Genomic DNA, 12,819 nt, shown 5'->3' with positions numbered 1-12,819 from the left:
CACAAATAAATGCAAATGCAAAGGACTGCAGACATAGGACTTTTTCTCAAGAACTGTGCTTAAAAAAACTGCAAAACTTGAGGTAGACATAAAAATCAGGTCAAATCTGATTCAATGACAACACTTGTTAACATTACACAAACATTTTCACAAATCTGTGACGTGCAATTATTTGGAAAAATAGGGTGGTGGTCACCAGAAAATGCAACAAGACTCAGTGGTTGAGTGGTTTTGCACCACCACACTTTTTACCCAAGTTTACATGTTAGGAGTACAGAAAAAAATAAAAAAAAAACTCAAACGAGTAGAAAAAGTGCAACAAGTCAAGAGGAAATATGTAAATATCAGCGTATCTGTCAATTAATCACTGAAGCATCTTAATTTTCAGTCTCTGAAGTTTTGGCAACAGCTTGGTTGTATCCAGTTCCATCAGGATTTTCTGAAATGCTTTAAATGTGCACTTGAGGTCCTTTGGATAGTTTAAGTTAAGGGCATAAATTAGTCCAAAAAGCATCACACATCCAAGTGTGACACTTGGCAGGTTTTGCAGAACTTCAACACCTTCAAGACCAACACCAACATCTGAAGGTTCTTCTTCAGGACCAGCGCCCTCCGCTCGAATGACATAGATGCCCATTGTTGTCTGTGCAATGAGAGACTCAGCCTCTCCACTTTCAGAGTCCTGGAAGATAAACAAAGAAAATAAGTTGTGTTCCAAGTTTTCCCATTTTATTTTGCAGCAAGCCGTTTCTTTCCTATTGATTCAGTCATGAAATTGAAATGATAATTGTACCGTGTTTCTGTTTTGCTATGAATAACGTATTAATTTCCCCATCTACACCAAATCTGAGATCAGCATAATGATGTGAGTGTTTCATGATTCTGATTTCATATTTTCCTTACTTTGTACTACCAACTGGATCATTTTATCCAGGTCATTTCTAGTTGAAAAGCGTCTCATTTGTCTGGTATGATCAATCATGCTCTGCACTGATTGCTGCAAAGTTTAATCTTTCGCTGCACTACACACAAGGGCAAAAGCTAGACTGTGATGCCAATGAGAAAATAAACATAACTATCAATGTAAATATCCGTAAGAAATTTATAACATGAAAAGAATAGGCCGACACACACTTACCACATATTCTTTGACAAGTGTCTCGATGTCTTCGTTGAGGTAGACACTTAGGCACCTCAGGATACAATCACGCCTGGTGTTTATGTATTCATTCTCAAACAAGATCCCAAAAAAACATGTCATTAATTATTAACTTATAGTTTGAGGAAGGTTCAATTTTAAAGTGATAGTTCACACAAAACTGAAAATTATTCATTAATCATTCATTTTGTTCATCTTAAGAACACAAATGATCTTTTTTGATGAAATCCGAAAACTTTTTTTCTCCATTGACAGCTACGCAATCACCACTTTGATGCTTCAAAAAATTCATAAAGAGATCATAAAACTATTCCATGAATTGAGCAGTTTAGTCCAAATTTTCTAAAGAGACATGATCGCTTTATTTGAAAAGATAAGCCACAATTGAGCCATTTTTGAGGCTCTAAATTGAGCCTCAATTTAGGCTTTTATTCACATAAGCATTGATCAGCGAACATAAACAGAAGCTCAACTGAACCTGCTTAACACACTAGAACACCTCACTGGTTCTCGCACATCAATGCAAAAATTCTTGAGCTTCCGTTTACTATAACTGATGTGAGTTGATGAATATTTGTATGTGAAAAAAAAAGCCTAAATTCAATCTGTTCCATCATATAAAAGGATCAAGTCTCGTCAGAAAATTTGGACTAAACCGTTCAATTCATATGGATTAGTTTTATTATCTCTTTATGAACTTTTTGAAGTGTCAAAGTGGTGATTGTGTAGCTGTCAATGGAGGAACAGAAACATCTCAGATTTCATTAAAAAGATCTTTATTTGTGTTGTACGGAGCCACGTACAGCCACGTAAGGATACATGATATGCAAGAAAAAAAATTCATCTTGCGCATGATTTATCAAATTGAGGGAATGAATTATAAAATTGTGCACACGATTTACTTTTTTCTTGCATGTCACGTGCAGGGCTCCGTAGTGTTTCGAAGATAAACGTAAGTCTTACTGGTTTAGAACGACATGATGGTGAGTAAGTAACAGTTTTTTCATTTTTGGGTGAACTAATACACTATTATAATACACTATATACAGACAATAATCTTAATTATTTAGCAACTTATTTTAATACCTGTTAACTTCCTGTGTGACTCAAAAGGTTGTTCCAACTTGTACATAGGCAATCTGCATATAAACAGGGATACCGGCTTTTGCGACCATATTGGAAATGTTTCAGCCTAAAATGTTTTAGCAATTCATACCGGGTAGATAATGAAATGTCACACACTTTACATGGCCACATTCACATATCTGTGGACAAAGACAAAAGAAAAAAAATCAGTTAAGGCCAAATATTAAAGAATCAACATAAATAACTTAATTTATACTTGATTTTACTGTAACAAGACAAGTCAAAATACAGCTACTACTACTAATAATAATTTATTAACTAACTTTTTTATAACAATTAAATAACTACATCCAATTTATAAGAACATATGGTTGATTGCAAGATGATATCAGGCTGTGAAAATATAATTCTAATGTATTACGAATGTTATGCTTTTTATGTTGAATCATATAACATTCAAACTGAGATTAATTGTTCATAATTTGATGTATTGATTTTTCTATGTATTATAAAACAATCTTTGTAGCATACATAAAAGGTCTAGGAGGTTGTCCAACCATTTAGATGTAAGAAATGATGCTTGATGGTTTTAGTAGTTAGAAACAAAATGCATACTTTTGTTAGGCCAGCATAATTTTTTTTAGAGAATTATTAGAATAGTACTCTCATATACTGAATGTAGTAGTTTATAACTGTCTTTATTTGCCTTCATACGTTAAACTTCAGAACAAGAGCAGACCAACAGCACAGACACCGACGGGGTAACCATGGTTCATGACTTCACATGCTCGAGAAAATACGGAAATTAATACAAACTTAAAAAAATAAATAAATAAAAAACACACTTCCCTGTTACTTTTAATTAGTTATACTATGTAGCTGTAGTGGAAAGTAACATTAGATAAAGTTAGCTTTTGAACCATGTGCAAGTTAGTTAGCAAGTGGACTAAAATGCAAATTTCATAGTCAGTGCATTGATAAAGTGTAATACGATATCAACAGCAGTAATAACATATATATTGAAAAAAGTCAACTTTTATAGGATGAGATGTAACTTGCCTTGCAATCAGCTTGTTCAAAGAAGGTGCTCCGATCATGTAAGATGGCGAGGAGAACAGTGTTTTTTCAACTGCCGCTGGTTGCTGCCAGGCGGCAACCTCCCCTTCTCTCTCTTGAAACCAACACGGAAGTGAGTTAAACTGCAATTCACTGACTGGCCGCTTGGGCTGGCTGCAGAAGTGAGTCAAATCTGTATCTCCCCCATGTTAAAATTACCAACTTTACAGCAGAAAAAAACATGTTTACAGCCTGGTTCTCTATGTGGCTTTGTGTGACGTTTTGAGGTCTTTGAGTTCTGTTTTATGAATCTGTTTCTATGTTTTCAGTTTCTGTGATCCGTTTTCCCGTCTTTTGTGATTTTGGTTTAGTCCTGTTTTCCCCGGTCTGTTTAATTAGTTCATTTGTGTCAGCTGTGTCTTGTTTATCATCCTGTTTGCCTGTGTATATATACCCCAGTGTTTTACTCAGTCTTGGTATGTCGTCGTCAGATTATGGTTGTCTTTGTATGGTTAATGTTTGATTCCTGGAGTTTTGTCTTTTGATTTTGTAATCTGAAACCATTTCAGTTCTAATAAATACTTTGTTTTTGAATTACTTAAACCTCGTCTCAGCATCCTGCCTGCATCAACCCTGACACTTTGGTCTATACAGCTAATTTTGCCCTTCATAACAACTGTGAGGGGGGTGAATTTTTTTGATTAATATTTAAATTTCTGCATTTAAGGGTGTGGCCACTTGAGTGACAGGTGGGTTGTCGCTGATGTCAATGCTAGCCGTTTGACTGCTGTTACTAGCCGTCACTTCACCTCAGCAAATGTTGCTGCTGAACTTGCTTTCTCTGCAGTGTTTGTGCTTTTTTTCGGTATTATTTCATACAATTTAATACACCCATTACTTGGGTACAAAGCCCACGGCTTAGCATTCCGTCGTTGTCATCGAGCATCGTTCAAGAGAACAACCAGCGCTGTTCAAGATGGCCAAGATGGCGACGGTCGGCTCCGCCCACTTTAGGCTTCAAAAATGCTCTTCAGAAACCTACGGGTCATGGACATAGATATCATATAAAGGCTAGATGTCTCGTGCGCGCTGCTGGCCAATGGAGGTCGACGTCCGCACACGGCGTGCTCGCTCACTCATAACATGGTGCACGTACTTTTAAATAACCAGAACTTGCTCAATTTTCTACCGATTTTCAAACGGTTTGGTTTGTTATAAACGTCAGAGATGTAGCTATGACACTGCATACATATGAATAATTATAACAATGGACTTCCATATGAAAGAATTATAGCCACGTTAATGACGTTTGTAAGAAACCAAACCGTTTGTAAATCCGTCAAGATTTCAGCGAGATAAGAGGATTTATGTGCGTGCTGATCACTCACCTTAATTCACAGAGCCCTGTGGTAAGATGGCCGCCGGTGATGCCGGAAGTGACTCCGCCTTAAGACATCTAGCCTTTATATGATATCTATGGTCATGGACACTACGTCCATATTTTTTTACATTCTATGGTTGCTGCTTTTTTTTTTTTTTCAGATGGATTGCCACAGACATGTCTATGTGCAGTACCGCCCCCTACCGACTGGAGTATGGATCAGCATCATTTCCGCTTCTAAACGATTCCATTTTCCATAAATTGTATGCAAACCAATCTCATAAAATGTAACTAATAGGATCTGGCTCGTTCCACAGCTAGCTATATTTAAACCATATTCATACTTTTTAACTGATTAAATCTAATAGTTTTCACAATGAACATATTTTACATTGATTCTAAGCAATCTGCCTACATACATTTTGAAAATATTATTATTTAAATAAAATCAAAAGGATGCAAATACATAATTATAAACTATGCCATGATTCATTTTTTTTGCCATCAGCTGCCATTCTCTGTACTATTTCTAATCCATCAAGACTCATTTTCCATTCTCTCCTATAGTTCTAAACTGAAAACCTTCAAACTTCAAACTTTTAAAAATACTAAACTAAAGCTTAAACTATTTCAAACTGAAAACATTTAAACTTTAAAAACTACTAAACTAAAACTTGAACTAATTAAAACTAAAAACCTTCAAACTTCAAGCTTTTAAAACTTCTTCAAACTTTCTAGCAAAGTTTTTTCATGCCAACGTAAAGTTTGTCTACAAACTTTTTTATCTAGTTCACAGTGTATTCCTGTAGGCTATTTTCTTGAAAATGAAAAATATAACCCAGAATGCATTGCTTTTTAAGGTATATTACTGTTTTAATTGAAAATGGTATGATACTGTCAGAATTTTGCCATTTTTTACATCCAAGGGTTAACAGTGTATAGGATACTTGATAACATTTTGTTTTTGAATGCTCTAACAACAACCATTAAACATATAATTCCTAATCTAACACCTTTCAGTCAGTTCTGCTGACTACACAATTTTACTACATGTTGAATCAAATACATAAGATTTATATAAGATCTAAAGTGGTATCATTTACATGCACAACATGATCGTATATCACACCCCGTATCCTCATATACTTTATGAAATAATCTGTAGATTACATGACTGCTCACATTATTACACACATGCACAAATTCAGCTTAGAAACCACATTCTGCTCAGTTTCACGTGCTGATCTTATTATTCTCTCCTGTTGGAGTTCAATGCTCTCCTTCATCTTGGGTAAAACACTGACTCTGAACTTATCATTGATGTACTGACTGACTTCATCTCTAATGAAGCTCTTGAAGTAATCTCTGGGATTATGAATGTATTTCATGTATTTGCCAAAATCCTCCTCTTTTGCCAGTACCGTCAGGATATGTTTCTCCAGACTTGATCTGTTTCCATTCAGTGCTGCAGAGTTTGATTTAATTTCATCTGTCAGATCTTTGGCAGTCTTCTTGTAGACGCTCTGCTCAATGGGCTCTTTAAGTTTCTGACAGATGATCTCACCTAAAATTGCAGCTGAAGCAGATCCCTTGCAGTATTTCTGGAAAATACTATAGTACTCTTCTCTCTTCTTCTGCAAATAGAGAACAGGATCATTGGCTTCCCTGAACAGTCTCTGTTGTTCAGTGATCATCTCTTTTTCTTTTTTAAAGATGGAGTAAGACAAATCCAAGTGTATAGGATACATGATAACATTTTGTTTTTGAATGCTCTAACAATGACCATTAAACATAAAATTCCTAATCTAACACCTTTCACCTTTCAGTCAGTTCTGCTGACTACACAATTTTACTACATGTTGAATCAAATATACAAGATTTATATAAGATCTAAAGTGGTATCATTTACATGCACAACATGATCGTATATCACACCCCGTATCCTCATATACTTTATGAAATATTCTGTAGATTAAATGACTGCTCACATTATTAAACACATGCACAAATTCAGCTTAGAAACAACATTCTGCTTAGTTGTGTATTGGCAAGAAAATGTAGCGGCAATTTAAAAGTTAAGCAAAGGCTTTTGGTTTCGCCTGCATGAACACAAACTGTGTGACTTTAATGTAGATCAGGTGACTCTACAGAAAGTAGAAAGTGTCCGACTTCACAACTTCTTCATCACAATTCTGGAAAACATGCTGCAAGTCTGTATTTTTTTTTTTTTTACATGTAAATTATCTTTGCATCTGAAAGTCTTCAATGATGCCACTTGGTTTGCCACAGAAGTGTCTTTCAAACAGTCAGTTATCAAAGGTTTGTTACAGGTTTGCCACTACCAGTGAAGACTAGTTTGCAAATAGCAAATGTACCACATATTAACCATCACTTTTGTTGTAAATAAACTATTTAAACGACTGTAAAGTATAATGAATTGATAACATATTCACTGTGGTGATGAACATAAACTATTTTTTTTCAAACTGCAAATCAAAGACCTTTAAACTTCTTTCATTTATACATTTAGAAGTATGTGTCCAAACTCTCAATAGCCTCCTTTTGTGTGCATGAACTCCATCCAGCTGGTATCTTACCCTCCCCCGCAAATGTTTTCTGATAGTGTTTTTCCAGATCTTTCTGGAATTTGCACACAAACCACTTCCAGTAGGGCAGCTCAGAGGTATCAGGGGTGATGCTCCACTTTGCATATTTTCCTCCTGCTGTTCTGTATCGTCTATATGAGACTGAGGAATTTGAGGCATAAGGGTAAAATGATAGAAAGTAGCTTGCTACACATGATGTGCAGATCCCAGTAGACAAGTTTGTTGTATTCCTGAAAAACATCCCTGATATTCCATCCACTCTGTGGAAAGGAACACTGTGATCAGTGTAGTGTGGTTTATCCTCATGGTTTTCTATGGTGCTGGTGCAGATGGCTTTACAGAACGGACACTGAACCCAACAGCACTTACAGAAGTGACTAATCAGAATCTCATCTGGTCTGAAATCTTGCTCCAGATTTACAGGAAATGTATTTGTGTTGAATCTTCTGCTGATGTCAGACACTATAGCAGAAAGTTCTTGTGTTATCACATCTTTTAGGATGTTGAAATCCTCAACATCATGATGTTTCACTCCACTGAGGTCTTGTTCAGAGAAGATCAGCTCAGCTGAGAGCTTCTGTGTGAAATTCTTCTTCCACAAACCAACATCTCCTCTGTTCGCTTGAACATATTCAGTAGATTCACGAGCTGCTTTTATTATTTTCTCCTTCAGGACTTTAATGTTCTCCTCCATCTTTTGTAAAACACTGTTACTGAAATTATCATTGATGTACTGACTGACCTCATCTCTGATGAAGCTCTTGAAGTAATCTCTGGGATTATGAATGTATTTCATGTATTTGCCAAAATCCTCCTCTTTTGCCAGTACCTTCAGGATATGTTTCTCCAGACTTGATCTGTTTCCATTCAGTGCTGCAGAGTTTGTTTTAATTTCATCTGTCAGTTCTTTGGCAGTCTTCTTGTAGACGCTCTGCTCAATGGGCTCTTTAAGTTTCTGACAGATGATCTCACCAAAAATTGCAGCCGAAGTAGATCCATTGCAGTATTTCTGGAAAATACTATAGTACTCTTCTCTCTTCTTCTCCAAATAGAGAACAGGATCATTGGCTTCCCTGAACAGTCTCTGTTGTTCAGTGATCATCTCTTTTTCTTTATTAAAGATGGAGTAAGACAAATCCATGAAGAATTCATTCTTGAACACATATTTTACTCCTTTCTCATGTGCTGATATTCTAGCCTTGATGTCATCTGCAACTTGTTGAATGTAGCTCTTGTTGTAGCCCGTCTTTGAAATGTTAAATGACTTAATCATTTCGTTTGTCTTCTGAGCAACATCTGCGACTAATGATCTTATTTGGGCTTCATCTTCTGGAGACAGAGTTTGAGTATATCCAAGTGTTTCTTTAACTGCTTTGTAAACACCCTTTACAGCCTCAAACTTTCCTTTTGTGGACGTTTTGTTAATAGCATAATCTGAATAATTTGGCACAGTGAAAATGTTGTTGTTCTCACTGCTCTCGCTCCAGTGATCTACAGGAGCACTTTCATACACTTTACTGAGGATCTCTCTCACATCTCTCATTATATCAATGTCTTTGATTTTTGGATTGTCTGTGATGATCATCTTCATCCACTGTTCCCAAAACTTATCAAACTCTTTCTTCAGTCTTTCTTCATCGTTACCTTTGTCTTTGAATTTTAAGGCAAGTTCTTCACTCTTTTCATAGAGAGTGTCTTCATGCTGTTTCCTCTCATCATCAATCTTTTTCTTCAGGCCTCGCTGCTGAAGAACCTCATTTAATTTCCTCTTTGTTTCTCTCACAATATTTTCCTGAACATCCTTGATTTTGAGCTCAAATAATGTTTTCCACTGAATCAGCGTATCTTTATCTGTGTCTTTCTCAAAGAATTCTGTCATTGATTTTTTCACTTCTTCACTTGTTTTCTTCAGTTCTCTTTTAAGTTCAGTTTCCTCAACCTCATCAATTGCTTTATTTTCTATTTGGTTGTGCAGTTTATTCTCAGTTTCCATCATGGCGCTGCGAAGACTCCAGGACCACTTGCTGTATTCAGTCTCCAGTTTCCTGTAGGCTGAAATCTCCAGAGAATTTCTGAAGCTGAAGACGAATCCTTCATTCAATAAAGCCTCCCAGAGATCTTTAATACGATATTTTAAGTCTTCCGGCTTTATTCCATCTGATTCTGAGGCATGAGATATAATAGTCTTCTTGAGGTCTTGAATATTCTCACAGTAGTTCGGGTTTGGTGGTGCCATGGGTGGGCTTCCCTCCCAGAGCTGAGCAAAATACTTCACATCATTCTGGACATCAAATCTAATAATATCACTGAAACGATCTGCATCATAGACTTCATCTTTAGCAGCGAGTTTTGTCATCTCATCCAGTTTCTCCTGCAGTCGTCTTCTTCCCTCCATGTTTTTCTCTCCAGCTGAGACGTCTGAGACGTTCTGATGCACAAACACACATCTGGGATTCAGTCTGACCTTCTTCATCCTCATGAAGGCCTGAACAACAATCTGAAGAATGTCCTGCATCTCAGATGGGTTTTCTCCGAAGATGTTGATCAAGGTCAGATGTCCAAGACCTACAACAAATGTGGCCAATTCATTATCATGATGTGTTGTTGATTTTCCAGCCAGTTCTAGAGCACGAAGACCCTCAGTATCAACAACCAGAATATAGTCAGATTTAATTTCCTTTTTCATCTCGCCTGAGACTTTGACCAGCTGCATGAACGCTCCTCTGGTGCACCTGCCAGCACTGACGGCAAACTGGAGTCCAAACATGGCGTTCAGCATGGTGGATTTCCCAGAGCTCTGAATCCCTAAAATTGACAGCACAAAGACTCTCTGGTCTCCCAGTTTCTGTGCGAGTTCATCTAGAACAGCAGAGATCCAGATCACAGGAACATGAGCAGCATCTCCATCCATCAGCTCCAGTGGAAATCCAGAGATCATCATCTCTGCTGCAAGACTCGGGAGAGAAGAGAAGTGAACCTGCAGGTCTTTCTTGTTCTCCTTCACAGATGAACATGATTCATAGATCTGACCGATCTCCCTCATGATGTGCTCCAAACCAAAGCCTGCAGCCTGAAGATCCTCAGATATTCTCTCAAGTTCAGTTTGTTCAGCTATGAGTTGTTTAGGTTGATCATGTTTCTCTTTCAGTTTTAAGACTGTTGCCCACTTTTCATCATATTTGTGATGTATATCAGAAAGATCAGCTGATGTATATTCATCCAGGAGGTTTCCGAGCCACTTAATGAAAAACATCTTCTCATGTTTATTATGTGAGTTCATTTGTCTAATGAAGAGCTTCATAAACTCACTGATGTTTGATTCATGCTGCTGTTTACGGATTTTCTTCAGCTTTGTTTGGTTTTTAATGTTTTCCTTTTCTATTTCCTTTCCTCGAGGTCGGTGTAGCTCTTTGTTCTTCTGACTCCACTGATGCCACAGGTTTCCCTGATGAGGCAGAATTGATTCTTTGATTCCTATCAGATCTGTCTCCACCAGCAAACTAATCATTGACTGTGCTGCTTCTCTTCCTCTTCTGCAGTCTTCATTATCTTTCTCATCTACTCTGATGTCTGTGTGTTCGGACAAATCTTCAAGTATGAAAGTGGAAGATGATTCTGAGAGACAATCATTTATAGCTCTTCTGAGATTTTCAGATACTTCTGATTGATTTCTATCTTTCATACCAATCTTGTATTTTCCTTTGCCTGTCTTAATCATAGTAGATTCATCCTCAGTGAAAAGAAATATGAGTGGCTTCGTGTTTGTGTACAGGTTTTGGATTGTTTTTGCACTTCTGGAATTCCTGTCAAGTTGTGCTAGAAGGACAACATTGACTGAGGACATTTCAGTGAGGATCAGCCGCTGTTTCTCATGGTCTCCTGCATCACCGTGTAGATTACAGAACGCAACATAGTCATTGAATTGATCCGTGTTTTTCCCAGAGGGGCAGAACCAGGCGATCTCCACCACTCCATCCATCAGGACTCTGGTTCTGCTGCTGCCTGGGCAGTTCCTGTGGAAGAACGTGTTGTGTTTCTCATTGATCAGACTGTTCATCAGCTCAGACTTGGATGAAGACACAGAGTCAAACCTGAAGAATGACACCATTGGAGTTTGTGCCTTGTAGATCAGCTGGGTTTGACTGATGGTTTCATTTTTGGGGTTTCTCGTCTTCCAGCTCTTGTTGATTTGTCTGAATGTCCAGAGAGGAAACTCAATCTGTTGTGTGAATGGATTAGGAACAAGCAGAGGCAGAGCGTACTGACACTGAGACAGTTTAATGACCATCAGCTGCTTCAGGAAATCATCAGCACAAAGAAACACAGCCATCTGAACATCCATCGGGTGAATTTGATCAGATCGATTCGTTCCTTTGTTTGACAGAGCCATTATTTCAAAAACATCATGAACATTTTCACTCCTGGTTTTGGGTTCTCCCTCTTTAATTTTGATGTATCTTGCTCTGTAGTTCATCATCAATAGTTTTTGAAGGAAAGTCTGAACCAGCTCTTCCTCAGCACAAGACTCATTGGACTGTAAAGAATGTGTAGTTATCTGAAGAACATCTGCTGGTCTCAGGTTATTGAGACTCCCGACTTCAAGATGAAGTTTGTGAAACAGATTTTCCGTCATGTTTTCCGTCTTTTTCAGTATTTTCCTGTTGTAATGATGGTGTTGATCAGGACAGACTCCTGATTGTCCACAGTCCTTGTTTCCCCTGTTGATTAAGCAAATATTAAATTTATTTTGAGAAATAACTTTTATACGGAACAAATATACAGTGGAGAAAATAATAATTTGATCCCCTGATGATTTTGTAAGTTTGCCCACTTACAAAGAAAGGAAGGGTCTATAGTTTTTAAGTTAGGTTTATTTTAACTGATAAAGACAAAATATCAACAAGTAAATCCAGAGAAAAACACATTATATAAAGGTTATAAAATGATTAGCAGTTGATTGAGTATTTGATCCCCTACTCAACCAGCAATAATTCTGCTTCCCACAGAGTGGTTATGTGCCCATGTGACACAAGATCTCTGAAGATCTCAGCAGAGGAGGATTAAACAACTCCACAAACAGCATTACCAGCTTTACTTATTACTAACCAGACTGACTTTATTTCTGTTAGTAGTCTACAAAAGTTATTGCGAACTAAGAGAGGTTTAACTCTATTTTATTTGAAGTCACCATAACTGATTATTGTTTACATTAGTTGGGCTCTTAACTCTTTCTATATCTTTTGTATTTTTGACTGGTTTCTGTTTTGAAGTCTTTACAAGTGCATCCATCCATGACAAAAGGTCTCCACACGGCTCTGGGGGGTTAATAAAGAACTCTTGAAGTGAAGCGATACATTTGTGTAAGAAAAATACGCAAGTCGACTCACGTCAAAAGAGTAACACTTGGCGATGTATGTCGTAGGAGTAGCGTAAGCTGTGACGACTCACGCGGTTCAAACAAGCAGGGCTGGGCAACAAACTCAAGTTCCTCCGACATTTCTCTCAAAAAGTTCTCGATTTATACTTCTAAT

General features: G+C 37.3%; 2 protein-coding genes across 4 annotated transcripts in view; both read right to left on the bottom strand.

Annotated features, from left to right (window-relative positions):
• LOC311290897 (uncharacterized protein) overlaps window positions 1-12,819 on the bottom strand; it is an 88,128-nt gene that overhangs the window by 32,140 nt on the left and 43,169 nt on the right. The window lies entirely within an intron of this gene.
• LOC311290895 (interferon-induced very large GTPase 1-like) overlaps window positions 5,546-12,819 on the bottom strand; it is a 31,995-nt gene continuing 24,721 nt past the window's right edge. Inside the window, exon 2 of the mRNA XM_084409638.1 lies at window positions 5,546-12,006. Coding sequence (XP_084265764.1) covers window positions 7,209-11,921 — 4,713 coding nt within the window. The 5' untranslated portion in view covers window positions 11,922-12,006 and the 3' untranslated portion in view covers window positions 5,546-7,208. The remainder of the gene's footprint in view (window positions 12,007-12,819) is intronic.

This window comes from Rutilus rutilus (genome assembly GCF_951802725.1).
Source record: "Rutilus rutilus genome assembly, chromosome: 5".
Lineage (NCBI taxonomy): Eukaryota > Metazoa > Chordata > Actinopteri > Cypriniformes > Leuciscidae > Rutilus > Rutilus rutilus.
The sequence above is the reverse complement of the archived record's forward strand: the minus strand, read 5'-3'. Positions and strand labels throughout refer to the sequence as shown.